The sequence below is a fragment of the Rhincodon typus genome, chromosome 16, assembly GCF_021869965.1.
Source record: "Rhincodon typus isolate 14 chromosome 16, sRhiTyp1.1, whole genome shotgun sequence".
Classification (NCBI taxonomy): domain Eukaryota; kingdom Metazoa; phylum Chordata; class Chondrichthyes; order Orectolobiformes; family Rhincodontidae; genus Rhincodon; species Rhincodon typus.
Window position 1 is genome coordinate 43,687,611 of NC_063347.1, and position 19,533 is coordinate 43,707,143.

A 19,533-nucleotide genomic window follows, 5' to 3' on the forward strand; every position below is an offset into this window, starting at 1 on the left:
CGAAACATCAGCCTTCCTGCTCCTCTGATGCTGCTTGGCCTGCTGTGTTCATCCAGCTGTACACCTTGTTATCTCAGATTCTCCAGCGTTTGCAGTTCCTACTATCTCCAAAGGAATGGGGAGAGCTCCTTTACCAATTCAGTTTTAATAATTGTGAAACAAACAGAGCTTGAACTGACTTGTAAAGAGGAATTTGTGAATCAATGTCAAGGTCAAGTGTAGAAAGGGAAAGAAAGACAAGAAGGACTGATTGGATTGAGGGACAGGGAATTGGGATAGAAGAAAAAAAGCATAGAAAAATCAGAATTAAAAAAAAATAATTTGAACATCCAAAATGATACTATGAGCAATGCTACAGAAACTCATACGATGTATGCACAGTGTTCAATCTCAGTATGCACTAAATTCCCAGTTCTAAATTTGAGTTATTACTGAAATTACAATTGTGTATATCTCAGTCTTGGCACTCGACATATATCCTGACTGCATCTGGTAAAAAGATGGGATCATGAAATGTCAGCTGTATGCTACAAATTGGTATTATTAAGAGGAGGATAATAGGGGGAAAACTGTTTCAAGACAGATTTATTTCAAAGGATTCTGTCAAGTTACTATTTACAGAATTAAGCAAACAATATTTAAATGTAAATACTGCTGCCTACATTAACAGTGGCCAGTCATAACAGACGAATGAAAAATATAAAACAGATTTGAAGTTTAAAAAACATAGCTGTAAACAATTATTTTTTGGAAAGTAGATCAAACTATTAAAAGACTAGAACAACAATACAGGTTTAATTTGGTAAACAAACTGACTTCAGCTCACCTTTACAACTATTCTAGTAACAGAGCTTTTTGTAAAGTGATGTTGCTCCTGACATTTATTTACAAATATGCACTGTCAGACTTTATGTACATTAATTTAACGGCAATATAAATGCACCTTCACATGCAACATCACAGATTTTGATATCATTTACCTTTTTGATTTGTTGACTTGTTTCTTCCCCCACCCCCCAATCCTGCCACCATGTCATCGACTTTGTAAATATGCTGCATATTACACTTATACCAATGCATACCTACTAATTAATTTTAGGCTTTATCATCATTAAATTTAATTTAATTTCATTGGTTCCAACTACATTAGAATACATTTGATAATCCAGGTTCTGTCTTGCTTGCTGCAGCAAAAATAAAGGTATTTCAAATAATAAAAAGTTAGAAGGTGATGTGAAATGTGGAAATAAATACATATATTTTACTTTTCATTTGTTATGACTGCACCTGGATATTTCAGAGAAACCTTCGTTATTTAAGGTATAGCTATTGCACCAATGTTATCTGGTTAAATCTCCTATTTTAGTACAAGCAACAGTGAATTCAAGTATAGGTGACAAGTTTGAAAATTGTATTACAATGTTAAAAAGCTACAACACATTCCAAATAACATCAACAAATTGTGTTAAATCATAACTTTGAAAATATTGAACATTTCACATGTATAAATATAACCATCTGTACATTATATGCAATTATTAGATTGCATGCTTTGGTAACATCATATCTCTGATGTTTTTCAGATGTTGACTTTAGTGCATTTGAAAAACCCAAAGGAAACCTCAGGCAAAGAACATATCTCTCAACTTAATTTGATGGGTGAATTGTATTTTTAATTATAGGTATGTCCACATAAATTTGAAATGACAAGGCATACAGTAATAAAGACTTATAGGAAAAGATAACATTGGTGAGTTATTAAATGCACACTAGCAAAATTTGCAGATTTACTCAGAAGTCTTTAGATTGTTGACTGATTATATGATGTTAGGTAGGTCACTGTATGCTTTCACCATAATGCTGATCTAGCTGACAGGGACAGCACTATAGTGCTAAAGGCTGACAGTGTGCAGGCATTTGATGCTGAAGTTCCAGATCTTCCACTATCTGGATCTGTGAACAGAAACAAAATGCAGTTATTTAGAATTGCAAAAATAACTTTTAAATAATGCATAGAAGTGACTTTGCTTATCATTCATCCAATGTTGGAAATAAATGCTAAAATAAAATTGGTGAAAGTATTTTATTCCCTCCAACAGAGAGTATTCAATGTGTGTTGTGGAAGACTGTCAAGTCTGTCTTAATAGAGCCAGGATTTTGGACTGTCATTACTCTCTGAAGCTAACAGCACTGTCTAGGCTGGGCATATGTGCAGATAAATGTTGAAGTCCGAAATTTGCTGTCAATGATTCCCAGTTTCCACGTGGTACATTGCTAAAGACTAGCTCCACCCCCCTCCCCCTGCCCCCGCCAGTCTGTAATCAAATTAAAATCACTGAACTGAGAAGAAAGTTCCCTTTTTGGTGACTGATCTTGCCTCAAAACTCTCAAAAAAGTTACACCTTATTGAATGAGATGTAATTGGGTTTTTAATCATCTTGGTCGCTCAATGGTAAAGTGTCCTACTGATCCCCAAAACCAAATCCACATTTGTAGAATTTCAAATTTCTCTGACACATCTCTACCTTTTTAAATATGAAGTTTCTTTATGATAACTCAGTTTCTACTTAAACCAAGTGTATCTCCCAAATATTTATTTTTCTGTCTGTAAAAATTAATGAAAAATGAAGAATGGTCATTCCTTGAACCACCTGATTTGCTGTCCTGGATGTTTCCCGTTTCAGGACAATCGAGAATGGGAGGTCATAGTTTTAGGCTAATGGATAGTGGATTTGAAACAGAGAACGAGGGGAGGAAATACATCTCTCAAAGATCTGTGAATCCATGAATTTACAACTTCAGAGTGAAGTGGACGGAGGGATACTGAAAACAGTTTAAGGAGGAGATCAACAGGTTTTTAGTTAGTAATAAGTTAAAGGGTTATGGGAAATGGGCAGCAAAGTGGAGTTAAGGCTGAGATGAGATCAACCATCATCATTTCAAATGGTGGGGCAGGCTCGAGGGGCTGAATTCTTGAGTTCTCACTTTCCTCCCCAATAACAACCGATTCACTAATCTGAGATAAACCTGTCAAATTATGTAACGGTACACTTGTCTTAAGTCCACTTTGCTGGACCCTAAAATTCTTCAAACAGATATACTGCTGCCCATCAGTCTGGGATGAATCAAAAGTTGGGGGGGGGTGTGATCATCTCATGGTATTATCATGAGACAATTAGTTCAGGGATGTAGTTAATGTTCCGGAAACCTGGGTTTGATCCCACCATGGTGGGAATTCAGTTTTATGAATAGTTATAAAGATCTTTTCAAACTATAAGTATTAGTTAAGGTAGATCACACACAAGACAATGTTACAACTATAAATTAAGCCTAAAACTTTAAATATAAGTCTGATAATACACTCCATCTTCACTACCTGTGGATGCATATACTTTTGCCTTTGGCCCCAGACCTGATCTTTTATCGCCGCTGATGGCCCTCACAGATGATGAAGTCCTTCCAAGTAGATAGGGGATTTTCATTATAGCTGTATTCCAATGGGAGGCTATCTCCTATCCCTCATGGATAGCAAGGATTTGTGTATACATCAGACATGACAGTGTAGGAGTGGAATGCATTTTTGCATAAATATTCCAAGAACTGAACAAATACACTTTGGTAGCTCTTACTATTTCACTGCTTAATAAATAACCAATATTTTATGATCACATGAATGTGCTATTGGACTGGTCAGATCCCAGAATGAAACTTGGCTTGATGAATCATATATTTATTTCTTTTTTGTTAATATGATGATTCATCACTAAAATGTATTCACATGAGCCTGTAGATATTTCTTTAAAAACTGAGCATGAGGTTATGACACAATAGAAATCAAACAAATAGACCAAGCTGCAGATGATGTTTTATAGTTTTGACCTGTTACATTGAGACAGTGCCCCTTTAAGAGACAAATCAGAATTAGTGAGTCATCAAGAGATAACAAGGTGTAGAGCTGGATGAACACAGCAGGCCAAGCAGCATCGGAGGAGCAGGAAGGCTGACGTTTCCGGCCTAGACCCTTCATCAGAAAACCATTCATTAGGCAGGTTCATGGGCTTGTTCAGACTTGTTTTGGGTTCTTACAGAATGCACAACTTCCAAATAAAGCTTTCCTGAAAAGGTTACAGTAAATAATGGGTTTGCATGTTCTTTAGTTCTGACGAGAACGTAGAAACTACCCAGTAGGGAATACACATCTACATATGCATATATTTAAACAAAAAGTTAGAAAGATCATGATATGTTACCATTACCATCTATTACAGAGACTCAAGGCCAAAGAAATTACACTGTTATTGAGGTTTTTACTGAACTGACTCATTCCAAGTGCTTTTCCATGGACTTTGGAAGCAATTTGATGAATCCTTTCAGAGCCTGTTAACATGAACACTTCACAAATCTCAGTTTCAAAAACTTGTAGAAATGTTATCCAACTCTACTGGCTAGAAAGCTACACAAACTAGACACTTCTTCTGGAGTGAATGAAAATCTCCTACTAAGACAGAAACTAAAAGTTGTTTCTGATTTCACCTCCGGAGTTTTCTGAACTGAACTGTGTTCTGAATCTGGTGAGCAGAGTGTGTAGTAATCAGACCCTAATGCACCATGAGAAGTCCCGAAATGTAAAAGTCCAATAAAGTCATCAAGGTGGTTAAATTTACTTTTCTGAAATTACCTTTACTTTCCTTGTTATCTAGGACAAAAGATTTCATAGATAAAGACAAAATCTTAGTTGTTATGAACAACCTTACTCTTTAACAAGTAGCAAAATAAGTTAAAAATTACTATTATACAAACTCAAATCATATCCCCCTCAAACCCAAACACACACTTGTACACAAATAAGGCAAGAGGAAACATACAGGTCTATGAAGATGTTATGAAAAAGAGAGAAAAAAACCCTTTTTGTCAAATCATCTGTGAAACAAAGGATAAAGTTTGATAAAACTAATTGTTGGAGGTCAAGCAAATCTCTCGCAGAGATACAGGGATGGACTTAGCTTTAGTTCAGATAGAAATCCAGTTGGATCTAAGCTTTTGAAAAGAGGCCTCAGTGTGGAGCCTTTTCGGTTTGGCAAAAGTAGTGCAAGTTTTGAAATATGGAACTTTTAAGAATCACAATTTTCCACATACAACCAGGAACAAGGGAAGGGGAACTGCAGCTTTTAATTTGTTTACTGATGTTGTTATTTATGCCAGCAATACTGTTACTTCCTTTTAGCCCTTCCTTAGGTCTCTGATACAGAAGCCCAGTCTAGCTAGATTTTCTAGGCAAACATCAGCTGCCATAGTCTTTTCTAATCCTTTCGTCATAGTCTACATATTTAAATATTTACTTCTGCATTTCAAGACAAAACATTAGCTTGGTTTTTTTTCTCCTCTACCTGTAACTATTTTCTATTATTATAGAAGATCATCTCTATTTTATCAAAGTTGGGAGGATTATTTTACAATGACAGCCTTGAATACCAAGAAAGGTAATTTTTATTCAGTGTATTTTACTCACATTTCCAGCTGCAAGCACTGAGGATTGGTAAGAATTACATGACACTGCAGTACAACAGCAGTTATTTGTCATTCCATTATCAGAAAACCATGCAAACATAAATGTTATCAGAAAGTAGTTTTATTACTATGTAAAAGAGGACAGAAGAAATGTTACCTTTTGAAATCTACAGTGATGTTTGTTTTATTTAGTGTAACACAATTATGTAAAGAATTGCGGCAGTATTAAGTAAAAATAATCAGACCTTATTTCATCCAATAGCTCTGAACAAAATAATCTATTCTAACTCAACAAATTCAACCAATGCTAGTTAGGAGCACTTGTTCAGTACACCGTGGAAATAAATGTGTAAACTCAAATCAAACTTCTCTGAATGTGGCTTTTTTATTCTTTGAATTTACTTTTCCCTCTACATACCAATGTCTTAGTAATCTAATCTAAAAGTTCAGTTGGTGCAATGAATTCCAAGAACAGTTTAAAATCATGATGTGCATCCTGAGATTAGATTACAACCATCATATCATCACCCAGCAATATGCTCGATGCTGGTGCTGTTCATTAACTGTTCATGGGATCTGAATGGACAAAACAAGGCAATTCACCTGCTCTCCTTCTGTGAATGTGCCTTCCTCAGCACCTCAACTCCAAGTGTCAGCTAAGACGAGAATCATGTATGGAAAAGCTTATGAGATGACACTCTTCCACAGAGATGCAATAGTGTTAAGCTAATGACAGAATTACAACAGAGATTAAAATTAGTTCATCTGAAAAGCAGTATTATTGGTAACCTATTGAGATTTTTAAAGGACTAACAATGCATAATTTAGATGTTTCAGAAGGATAATTCTCTAGACTGCTTAGCTCAGTAGTTATAAGATCATTTTAAACCAAGTATGCTTGGTGTTCAACATATTTCATCTAAGAGATTTTGTTTACATGAAAACATATTTACACAACAGTGAGCTGGAAATGACTGAAATGGAACTTCAGCGGCTCCACTGCAGATGGAATTTACCCATTAAGATCTTTTTGTTTCTGAACAATGGCCAACTCACCAAGGCAACGACCGCACAATTTTGCCTGTGAAATCAGTCTTTCATTTACTTCTTTCCCAGTACACACACTAACGAACGAATTAACTTCCTTATACATGCTGACTGGATTCCATGCTGATTCCTACTTTTATAGGCTGCATCATAGTTGGTAAACTCCAAAACAGTTTTCAAAAAAAAAATCCAGTTTGTCCAGTCATTAAAAGTGAAACACAGAAAAACCGAAGAATAGAAATGATCACGAGGAAATCTGGGAGCTTGAACAGCTGAGTGCTCAACCCCCAACATAAAGGTCATGAGTTTGAATCCCAGAGCTGCCTATCAGTTAGCTCCTCCTGCCTTGCGAGTGAATTCTGTTAGTCTGGGGCAGATCCCAGGGACACATAAATGAGGCATTCCATCTCAGGAGAGAGAAAAGGAGATGCCTACCTTGTAGACCATCCTGCTGCCCCAGTTACAGTGGAATGAATAGTGATGACTCAAAGAAGCACAAGCAAGATAGACACGAAAGAGTGAAGGCTTTTATGCACAAAACATTGAGTTTATGGATTACCTCTTGATAATTTACGCCAGTCGTCAAAATAAATACAATAGTATTGAATTTTCCCAGTTGTAGTTAAAATGTGTCGTCAAATAAGACTCATGGCACTCAGTAAGTCATGGCTCACAGTGACTTTCTCAAGCAATCTTCTGTTCTCCACCTCATTTATAATGCAATTGGGTTCTTCAATGGAAACACGTGCAGGAGAATTGGAAGTGCTCGCCACTGCTATGACCTTGCAATGTTCATGTCACCAGCACCATAGATAATGATTAGTTGCACAACACTTTAGTATGCAGGAAGTATAGGAACTGCCCCTCACACTGTGGTACTTGATCATTATCACTGAGGACATGATCCAAAAAGGAAAATTCACACCCTGCTTCATGGAGAGGGACCTGGAGGTAGACTGGATGATGGAGAGAGGGGCCATCATTTCTTTTCCTGTGGACTACTGCACAAGGCTACGCTACCAGAGACAGCCAGCCTGGATACAGATAGTGGTCTGGGTCAGTGCTGTCTCACATGCTAAAAGAAATGACCAACAGTGCAGGAAGAAGGTGAATGGTCATCTGTGCACCACAAGGGTAAATGCTACCATATTCTCTCAGCTATCTCACACTCACAGGGTCATCACTCAGTTTAACTCTGCCACTGTCTCTCACCAAGACTCATGGACTGCAGCTTTTACTATTTTATGTATCATGTCCATTCAATGGCTGAGACCTACCTTATTCAGACCAAACTTCTGATCCTTCTGCCTTTCTACTCTTCCTCCTCACTCATTGGGGACATCTATCTATCTCTCCAGTTCCTACATCAATATTAACTGCTCTTCCATCCACTACCCTCTTACTCAAACCCTTTGCTATTTTTTCCTACAATGAGACAGTCAAATCCAGCCCTTCCCGCACACTGATGTCTCCACAGCATCCTAATTGATTGATCTGTAATTCTCAGGCTAGTTGCATTTGAACTGTATGACTAACCCGGCCCAATCCTTGGAGTTGAAGGACATAGAACCTGAGTTTCTGGTAGGACCAAAGGCCTGACTGATGATGTCCAATTCCCTGCTTTGGAATTGAAAAAGCACCTTGACAGAAGGTCATGCTACTCTCTGACAAATCATAGTCTATCTTCACCCTACAAAGGACTACTCCCCCTTTGACCTTCTTCAGCCACGGTCATTTTCTTGATGCTTTGTGCAGTGTATTTGCCACATAAGCTGCAGGAACATGCTGAGGGGTTGGCATTGATGAAGCTCAGTGCCATATAGTGAGATGTTCCAGCCCTTGACTGTTCAGTGCTGCCCACTGTGAAAAGGTGTTTGCCTCTCCCTCAGTGCTCAAAAGCAATGTAAACTACATAGATATTTGCAAACTCCAAGTAAACCCAAAGATGCATGTATATCGCTGTGTCCAAAGCAACCTGGCAGAAGTATACAAGTCACAGGTGTTACTGAGTTCTAAATGAATGTAGTGAAGGGCTGAAGTGGTGTGAGAGTTGGTCTGAAGATGGTTGTTTGCTAATGTTGACTCGCTTGAACGAAGAGTTGAGGAGGATGGTGGCCATGGGACATGCAGGGACAATGTGCTGCACACGCAGTTGGGTGATCGCTAGGACAGGTATTAGGGAACTGCAGCTGCCTATTACTCACCCTGACTTACACATTGGGAATTTGGGCTTTCCAGGCTTTTTAGGAAAGGAGAGGGCAGTTGGAAGTTGCATAGAAATGAGGTGAGTTGGGCTCTTTATGACATACAAATTAATGTAAATAAGATGGTTACTGTTTAATAGTGAAATAATGAATTTGCTGGTCAAAGCTGAAAGGAAAAGCTGGAAAACTTTTTCTCAGCGTTGAGATTTTGACTTTCTTTTCAATTCTCCTCAGATTTTCCTAATTTCCCATCACCCACGCCACAGCAGGGAAAGGGAAAATTCTGTCAACTGATTGGAAGACTTTCTGTTTGTTTAAAAGCTTTGGTCACATACAATACTGATTTTCCTTTATTGCGTTAAAATCCGAATAGCAGACTATGAATTCAATTCATCTGCACACTCTTAAGAAACTGTCAAATGATTATAGAGAAAGATAATTAGTCCTTCTGAGGTGTTGACCCCCAGCTATGTAAAGAGGTACAGGCATTCATCTCCCTCTATCTGACCAATATCTCCCACAAAATAACCATTCTTCATGTGTGTTTGTTGAGGTACTACAGGGAAGTATGGAGATTCATGATTTTTTTCTTCCTGCTCACTTTAGCCATAGCAACGAAAACCTGATGTGTGAAGATCAGATATGACCTTGTAGGCAGTTGCATTAAACCAGTGGCTAGTCGGTCAATCATGTGTCTAAAATGAACTTAAATGGGCACTGATGCTTAAGTCTTGGATTGATTTGCACAGGAAATCAAATTATCGTGAGCATTTCATGCTGAAGCAAGCAATTTTTTTTCCCCAAGAGATTATTTTATTCCAGAGCAAGCCTGGCAAATCTGTCAGAATTCTTTGAGAAGGCAACGAGCAAGTGAGAGAAAGGGAAAGCCAATGGATATGATCTAATTGCATTTCCAGTAAACCTTTGACAAGGTGCCACACAGAAAGCTGCAAAATAAGATAAGAGTTCATGGTATTAGGGACAAGGTACTAGCATGGATAAAGGGTTGGCTGACTAGGGGAAGGCAGAAAGAGTGGGAATAAAAGGGTCTTTTTCAGGATGGCAGCCAGTGACTCGTGGATTTTCGCAGGCATCAGTGCTGGGACCACATCTATTCATGTTATATATTAACAATTTGGGTGAAAGAACTGACGGTACTATTGGTAAGTTTGCAGATGACACAACAATAGGTGTGGAGGGACAGGTATGTTGAGGAAGCAGGGAGTCTGTAGAAAGACTTGGACAGGAGCGGGCAAAGAAGTGTCAGATAAAATACACTGTGGGAATGTGTGACCTTGTGCATTCTGGTCAAAAGAATAGAGGTGTAAGCTATTTTCTAAATGGGGAAAGGCTTCAGAAATCTGAAGCCCAAGGGAGTTAGGAGTCCTTTTTTAGGATTCTCTTAAGGCTGATATGCAGGTTCAGTTGGAAGTTGTGAAGGCAAATGCAATATTAGTATTCATTTCAAATGGGTTAGAATACAAGAGCAGCGATATGGTGCTAAGGCTGTGTAAGGCTCTGGTCAAATCACATTTGGAATATCAAGAGCAGTTTTGAACCCCATTTCTCAGGAAGGATATGGGGCGGCACAGTGGCACAGTGGCATAGTGGTTAGCCCTGCTGCCTCACAGCGCCAGGGACCCGGGTTCAATTCCACCCTCGGGCGACTGTCTGTGTGGCGTTTGCACATTCTCCCCCTGTCTGCGTCGGTTTCCTCCGGGTGTTCCGGTTTCCTCCCACAGTCCAAAGGTGTGCAGGTTAGGTGGATTGGTCAAGTTAAATTGCCCGTAGTGTTCAGGGATGAGTAGATGAGGGGTGTGGATTTGGGTGGGTGCTCTGAGGGTCGGTGTGGGCTTGTTGGGCCAAAGGGCCTGTTTTCCACACTGTAGGGATTCGATGATTCTATGATATGCTGCCCTTGGAGGGGGTCTAAAGGAGGTTTACAAGAATGATTCTGGGAATGAAGGGCTTATCACAAAAGGAGTGGTTGTTGACTCTGGGTCTGTATTTGATGGAGTTCAGAAGGATGAGGGGGGATCTGATTGAAGCTTACAGAATACTGAGAGATCTGGATAGAGAGTGGATGTGGAAAAGATGCTTCCATGAGTAGGAGGAGCGAGGATCTGAGGGCACAGTCTCAGAGTGAAGGGACAACCCTTCAGAACTGAGATGAGGAAGAATTTCTTCAGCCAGAGGATGGTGAATCTGGGGAACTCATTGCTGCAGAAGGCTGTGGAAGCTAAGTCATTGACTGACTTTAAGACAGGGATTGAGAGCTTCTTGATTAGAAAGGGGATCAAGGCTTATGGGGAGCAGGCAGGAGAAGGCTGAGAAACATATCAGCCGTGGTCGAATATTGAGCAGGTTTAATGGGCCAAATGACCAAAGCCTGCTGCACACGTTCTGGTCTTATAATGGTACAAATCAATTCTGATGATTGTTCTTCTCATGTAATTGCAAGTTTATCCAAACAATTCCCAATTTAAAATTGCTGGAGTTTGATTTCTGGTGTATGTGGGTGAGGCAAATTTCAACTGGAATAGAATTACGGGCACCAAAATTGTTCGAAAGATGACGGAGTTTGGGAGGAAGGAAAGATAATATTCAGGATTATAACCAACTAGTCAGGAACTGCTATTGGAAGTACATATTTGAGCATGTTAGATTAGAATAGGGTCTTGCTTCCTGGTAATGCTTCACTGAACAGTTTGTCAGCTGTTCCTGCCAAAGTCCTCAATTATGTAGTCACATATATGGGTACATTAAGACACTGGTGCTTCACTTACGGGGTAATCTTATTATCGGGAGCAAGGAAGAAAACCAGAAAATCAGAAAATATAAATCAGAGTAATTATTCTGGTGAATTAATGATACAGTGAGATGTTTGCAGCAAAAATGTTTGACAAAAAAGACTAAATATTACAGATCTAATTTCCAACTTTAAGAATGCATCGAAATTTAACATTATTTATTTTAGATTGTCGACCTAGGTTTCCACTTGTAATATACTAATACTGACAGACCCAAATATTTAAGTGTTCTTGCATGTCTACAAAATCAAAGTAGTAATTGACCTACATATTTCAGAAAATGTAAACATCAAAACCTGATATTCATAAAAGGCTTGAGGTGCTAAAGGACCCCCTCCTGCTCCTGTTTCTTATGACCTCACAAAAGAGATTTTTCTTTGAAAGTTTATTTCAACCAGGGAAAGATGAAAATGTAAAACAAAATCCAACTCTCACATGAGGCTTCGGAACAATCCCCAAAGCACGTGAGTGTGTATGTTGAAAATGTTAGCGCGCGCACACACACATGGTTCAGCTGCAAGATACAGCGATCTGCCAGCTGCTCTAATCTGTTGGTTGAGGATCAAAGTGCTGTCTGACCCTGGTGACTCCTTCTCACAAGGGCTGTGGTTGCCCTATTTTCCAGTGTGCTGCAGGACTGTGATCTACAGATAGAGAATGACGTAAGAAGACACAGCTGATTGTGCGTGTTGATTTTCTATCAGCAACTTACACTAAACTAAGCTCAATTTAAAAATGGCACGATGGACATTGAAAGAGCAAAAATTGCATACTTGCTGTTGTCACAACTTTTAACGAACACCAACTATACCTTATTCTCTATTAGTACTCTTGCTTTGATAAAACAAAAACCCCAGAAATTCATTGATAAAACCCAAAGACATGCAAAACTCACAATGTCTTCTGACTCAAAAACTGAATAAATCCAGCTTGTTGTTTCAACTGGAATTGGTTTTATTGATTTTCAGGAAGAAAATCCTGATGTAATGGGGATCTAATGGAAAGGTTCAAATTGGGTTGTGCACAGCCTTGCTTTCAACAACGCAAGTATAATCTTGATTAGGATTTCAACCACGTCTGCAGCTTGCTTGAAAAATCTGATTTCTAGCTGGCAGAATGCCAATGTTACTGTGAGCAAAGGCCTTTACCTTGTGCTTTGTTCAGGACTGTGCAAACCAAACTGGAAATGCCAGTTGTTTGCTATTATGGTACAACTACGATGACTAGCCAAAATTTCTCTGCAAAAATAAACTATTACTGGTAGATTGAGAGATACGTAGAATAATTAAATATGCCCAAAATAGCCAACTAATTATCAATCAGATACACCAGCTTCAACATTGCTTTAATACGCTGGCCAGAAATCCCCATTTCCTTTAAATACAAAGAGAAATCTTTTTTGAACTCCTTGTAGGTATAGGTGATATGCTAGGTTAACTTTAGAACTGAGGAAAGTTACTGACAAAATACAATTAGCTGACTTTGCCCTGATACTAAACTGATATACAACTAAGAATGAATTTATTTTCAATTACCTTTCATTGATAAATTATAATTAGGTTGCTGTGAAGAAAACAGCAGAAATCAGAGGTATTTCTTTGTTACGGAGTATTGTGCAATACAATATTAAGATGCATATGTAATAAAGATATTAAAAAGGAACAAGGGAAAATCATTTTATTTCCACCAAAAATAATGAGATTAAAACAATCCTGGTTTATCAGACATTTAAAAATGTTGTATTTTTGTGTATTATGTTAATAAGTTGGCTACCCTTGGGAAAAGACCTTTGCCATTCACCTGATCAATGGCCCTCATGATTTTATAAATCTCTTTAAGGTCACCCCTCAACCTCCTCCAGTGTAGTGAAAAAGGTCCCAGCCGATCAGTCTCTCCTTATAACTCAATCCCTCCAGTCTCAGCAATATCCTGATTAATTTTTTTTCTGAACCCTCTCTAATTAGTAATATCTTTCCCATAGCAGGACAACCAGAACTGTACACAGCACTCTAAAAGTGGCCTCACCAACATCTTCAACACGACATCCCAACTCCAATACTCAATGGTCTGAGCAATAAAGGCAAGTGTGCTAAATACCTTCTTAACCCCCATCTCTACATGTGAGGCAAATTTCAAGGAACTACATGCCTGAACTCCTAGGTCTTTCTATTTGACAACACTATCCAGCGCCATTAACCATATAAATCCTGCCCTTGTTTATTTTACCAAAATGCAATATCTCACATTTATCCAAATTAAACTCCATCTGCCGTTCCTCAGACCATTGGTCTAACTGATAAGGATCCCTTCATAAGCTTTGGTAACCTTCTTCCCTGTTGACTATACCACCAATTCTGATGTCATCCAGAAACTTACTAACAATGCCTCCTAAATTCTCATCCAAACTGTTTACATAAATTCGAAACAAAAGTGGATCCAGCCCAATCCCTGTGGAACACCGCCGGTCACAGGCCTCCAGTCTAAAAGACAACCCTTCACCACCACCCTGTATCTCCTATCTTCAAGCCAATTTTGTATCCAATTGGCAAGGTCTCCCTGAATCCTTTGTGATCTAACTTTACCGAATACTCTACCATGCAGAACCTTGTCGAAGGCTTTACTAAAGCCCATGTAGACTTCAATCTTTTGGTCGCATCCTCAAAAAACTCAGTCAAGTTTGTGAGACACAATTTTATAGAAGTTCATAGAATCCCTACAGTGTCGAAACAGGCCCTTCGACCCAGCAAGTCCATTCTGACCCTCAGAGCATCCCACCCAGACCCATCCCCCTATAACCCATGCATAAAGCCAGGCTGACTATCCCTAATCAGTCCTTGCCTTTCCAAATGCATGTAAATCCTATCTCTCAGAATTCCCTACAACAACTTACCCATCACTGACGTCAAACTCACAGGTCTATAGTTCCCCTGTTCTCAGCTAGAAATGATTTGCTCAACCTTCACAGACACCAGGCAGATACATGAGAGGCCCCTTGTAGGCTAAAGCGAAAGATGGATAAGTCTGTCCATGATCCGACTGCTGTGGTGACTTCAGCGTGTGAATGCACAGTTCCCTCCATGGAGACAACGTTGACAGCCTTGGAAAGCCTGTCTTGCAGAATACTCAGTGGTTGCTGCAAATGTGAATGGAGCTGCTTTTCATGATTTTTGTCTCGTGTGCTCAGCATCAATGGTAAGACTTGAGAATGAGAAGCTTTCACCTCAGTCCAGGCTCTCCTTTCTTTCCAGGGGGTGGGGTAATGGCACTGGGAACCCACAGGGAGGAGGAGGAAGAAGGTGAGACACAGCCTCCGACCACCTCCTCTATGCAAGACACTCCAGAGGTGCCCGGTCCCACCTCCTTCAGCAGGCCTAGGGCCTCTAGGCACCCAAGAAGACCAGCCAACTCTTCCATGTCAGCTGGGCTAACCATAAAGCAGGTTCCCTCCATCCTAGCTGCAGGTTTCAGACCTTGGAAAGGAAGAGTAAAATACATATAAGGCACATATATGGCATGGATTGAATAGACTGCCATTGCTTTTGTCAATATATTTTCACTTGCACTGTTATAATGTATACTGTGCCATTATTTTTGTTGTAGGACTTGGTTAAATCAGTTCCACATGAGATATGAGGAGCCTCTTCATAGATCCCAAGGATGTAAAACATTGCAATCACCAACCATTACTCATCTCTCACAAGACACCAAGTCTTTGACTGCAGCTAGCCTCATTCCTCAGGAATCCTTGAAGCTTAACTTTGCAGCTTGCAGCTAAGGCATATTAATGTGGAGGACACTGAGGTTCAAGGCAATGACCGAGGAATGAGCCAGGGCCTGGACCACACACATCCTTCAACACCCACTTTACGGGTGAGATTACAGAATGATTCCACACATGCAAGTCGGGAAATGTTGCTTCTATGCATGAGCTTTTCATGGGATCTCAGTGATTTTCAAGACTCGGAGATATCCAATGTCTACTGTCCGTCATAGAATGATGGTCTGGAGAGAAGATCTGGACAAATGCTGCATCTCACTGGTTAACCACTTCCATTGAGGATGTTCAAGCATATCATCATCGATATCAAGGCAATGCTACAGTCTCTGTGCACTGAACGGATACAGATGGAGGAAGGTCTGAGTCACCCTGGTGGATCTCATGCGGGTATGGACTACAGGTGACTCATACATGACATCGTCACATTTGGTTTCAGAGTCACATGACTTTTGTGCCAAACGATGACTGTGCAAAGTCTGAGTATGCAAATCCTGGCTGTCCCTCACCTCCATAGTAGATGCTTGAAATTTTGAAGTCATGACTGAGTTGGAGCGAGAGCAAACATGATTATGATATGTATTACATATTTGCTGATGCCAAGTTGTGTGGATGCTGGAGCAGCATGGTGGCTCAGTGGTTAGCACTGCTGCCTCACAGCACCAGAGACCCAGGCTCGATTCCACCCTCGGGCGACTGTTTGTGTGGAGTTTGCACATTCTCCAGTGTCTGTGTGGGTTTTCTCTGGACGCTCCAGTTTCCTCTCAGAGTCCAATGATGTGCAGGTAAGGTGGATTGGCCATGCTAAATTGTCCATAGTGCCCAGGGGTGTGCAGGCTAGGTGGATTAGCTGTGGGAGGTGCAGGGTTACAGGGATGGGTCTGGAGGGTCAGGGTAGGCATGATGTGCTGAATGGCCTGCTTTTGCACTGCAGGGATTCTATGATGAATGCTCCAGAAGGTGCATGGCCATTGATCAGAGAGCATGTTGTACAGAAGAAACTGTTCCATGTAAAGAGAAGTTCAATGACCAACACAGCCTTTCTGTGAGCTGTATTGAATGCTGACAAGACACAACTCTGTTTTACCCTTTCACTTTTTGTGCTGTTGAGTTTCTCAACTGAGAGAAAGAAAATTGGATGTGGATGATAATATAGTGGTTTTGGTGAATAATGATCTGCAAATGTATGGAAATAACCTTCCCACCACCAGCCAGTGAATTTCTAAACTCGCCAGCTACAAACACGAGGACTCAGTTGGGAGAGTTTATCTCAATTTTGACAATTTGGCTTTCAGATTCTTGTCTGATTCAGTCATCTTGCCCACCATCATTCTCATTATGTTAGAGAGAGGAAAATGTCTTTGGATGGGACAAAGAATGGTACTTATTATTTTGTCCATGGATGGAGAACACGCAAGGAAACCGAAACTAGAGGAGACTGTGGTTTAAAATCCAGGCATTGGAGCAATGTTTAATCCTGGATGGCAGGTTTGGGAGCAAAGTTAAAAATCAGCATTTGTTTCAAGGCTGTGCATTCGCACCTCCAGAAATAAATGAAGATAAAAGAAGAAAGAACAGAGCTCTCTCTTTGAGATAAGAACGAGAGCAAGATTGCAATTTTCAATTTTCTCTTTGATGTATCTCGTTTGTTGCTTGCAAATTAATTATGGTGATAATGATAAATAGTCTATCATGGTTCAAATTAGATTTGGCACAATTAGCATGAACAGATTAATTTCATTTTAATTTGCGTTGGTTTTTTTCTCATGGAATTCAAAATATGCAATTCAACAACGTATCTACTGCACACCATAACAAATAGAAAGAGTTTAAATAAAGAAATATTACGACTTAATATCTACTCAAAGCAAAATCTATTTCATAGCTGTTCTTATTTTACTACATTTTAACGAGTGAAATTATAATTATCATTGGGTTTGACAAAACCTTGCCTCACAATGGTGACACTTTGCACCTTACTGAAGTTTACATCTGGTTATGCACATCACCATCTATGCTGTCGTAACCACTGCCTCCTGTATCACCATATTCTACCTTCTTCCTCTTCCATTATTTATGTGCCATGCCATCTTCTCCTCATTTCCACATCTCACCAGGTTTCACCCCCTCACCCTGCTCCTTATTGGTGCAAACCTTTCAATCTGGGTCAGAAACAGGGAGTCTGTGCCAGATCAGAACGTTAAAAAAATTAAAAAAATTACATTTGTGCAATCTTTCTGGCCTGATCTCCCATGCAGTAGCCTTCCCAACAGATTGAGTCCAGCAAACCACATAGGCATCATCAGGTGGTAGGTAAGAGGACGAGAGGGTAAAGGGGTCAGGTTTTGCGAAAGGGCAGGGGTTGGGTGGATTAGGCTTGATGCCTGGGATTGGAGGGGGTTGTTAGGGTGGCAGATGTAAGGGTGTTTCATGTGTTCAGGGACTTGTCACTAAGAGTGATTGGGGGTGGTCGGTATAAGTTTTACAGTAACAACAGTTTTCATAACTACTAAAATAAGAAAGTCCAAACACTATGACTCTAAACTCAGAGTTGGGAACATTTTCAGCGGGGGATTCCACACACACTATAATTGCCCATTGGAAGCTGAAATTTTCTGGACAATACCTCATAGTAATTGCTTTAGTACTTCCAAGAGGAACCCAATGCGCATCTTTCCAGGTATATCCAGTCTCCAACTATGTGGAGACCAGAGGATTCTTGTTCTTTCTGTATCCCTTCTTCAGGTTTCTCAGCAAGGTATCTTCCTGGTTGTTTGCCCTTTAGTGTCTTCATTGACAGAATTCATCCTTGATGATTTGAATCTGAATCTCAGCCCTCTTTGCCTTCCCTTCCCTGATTGCACAATCTGTAAACACTTCAATGTTTTCATCAATGATAACCTCTTTACCCATATTCATGATTTCCCCCTCGATGCTTTCAACTCAATTAGATTCATTACTCCCAGTGCCTCAATCAGGAAAAGGTACTGGAGACTCCTCCCTTGTATCCCTTGCCATCACATTCCCTTAAACCATCCAAGTTTACTTCCTTCTGCAATTGTCTATTGAAGTCTATTGCAGTCTACGCAGTGTCTAATCTTTTTTCCCTGGTTCCCAAGTCATCTGATATTGACATGTAACTTACAATCCTGAACAGCAGTGAATACTGAGAAGTTCACTGCTATGGTGGGTCACAATGACAATTTCCAGAAAGCCCAGACATGCTTGAATCCAGAATGTGGTGAGTAATTGGATGGACTCTGTAGTGCCTGAGAATAATGTAATGCTCCAGAAGGGCATACAATCACCAGATCAGAATAAGTTGTCAAACCGCCAAAAATGTTATATTCAAATTTGAATTATTAATCACGTAAACTCTGTTGGTAACCTGTTTGCATGATTATCAAATTCACAACATGTGCCTATGTACAGCTATGTAAACATGTTTGGGATTTCTTTTCTCTTTGGAATAAAAGGAGATGTTGCTAACATGCAATGTACCTTTAAGAGACATGCTTATAATATCATTGCTGTGTCATAGCATGTGATTTGATGGTAAAAAGGTCTTAGTTCTCTCCTTACTGTGCTCTGTCCTCTTGCAGCATGACACAGATCAGGAGCTGTAATAAACATCTATTGAATCATTCATTATTATGTTAACCCTGCTTCATTCTCATGTTACGGGAGCTGACATAAGTACCACTTTATCAGGTACAAATACACTGTTGAAGGTTTAAAGAGCCCATCACTGTATCCACAGCATGTTGTGAGTGAAGAACAGATCTGGGTTAACATCGGTTGCTGTTTATAAAGAAATGATTCCCACATTCCAGATTTCAGATGTAACACCTCTCCCTGAACGCAGCTTTATTGTTACAGAACAAGGCAATCAAGAAACCCGTGATAAAGTCAGACTGTACCAGGTCTATATGGCATAACAGGAGAGTATACTTTATATAAATATTTACATTGGCAGTTCCCTTCATAAATAAGGACGTATGATTTCGAACAAAATATACAAATAAAGATAGAATAAATTACTTTAAAAGAGGGATTGAAAATTACACCTGAATGCCCAGGTCAGTCATTGTGCAACCATTAACTCAGCTTTATCTTAAGCCATACTTCACTTGATCTTAGTTCCCACTTTAGAACATCACAGAAGATGGATCAGTACATTCAAAATGTT

General features: G+C 39.6%; 1 protein-coding gene across 4 annotated transcripts in view; it reads right to left on the bottom strand.

Annotated features, from left to right (window-relative positions):
• Positions 1 to 1,609: 1,609 nt before the first annotated feature.
• Positions 1,610 to 19,533, bottom strand: part of LOC109914264 (contactin-4-like) — a 1,378,312-nt gene continuing 1,360,388 nt past the window's right edge. For all 4 annotated transcript variants that reach the window (XM_048606641.1, XM_048606645.1, XM_048606643.1 and 1 more), the window contains one exon: positions 1,610 to 1,953. In XM_048606641.1, coding sequence (XP_048462598.1) covers positions 1,850 to 1,953 — 104 coding nt within the window. In that variant the 3' untranslated portion in view covers positions 1,610 to 1,849. The remainder of the gene's footprint in view (positions 1,954 to 19,533) is intronic.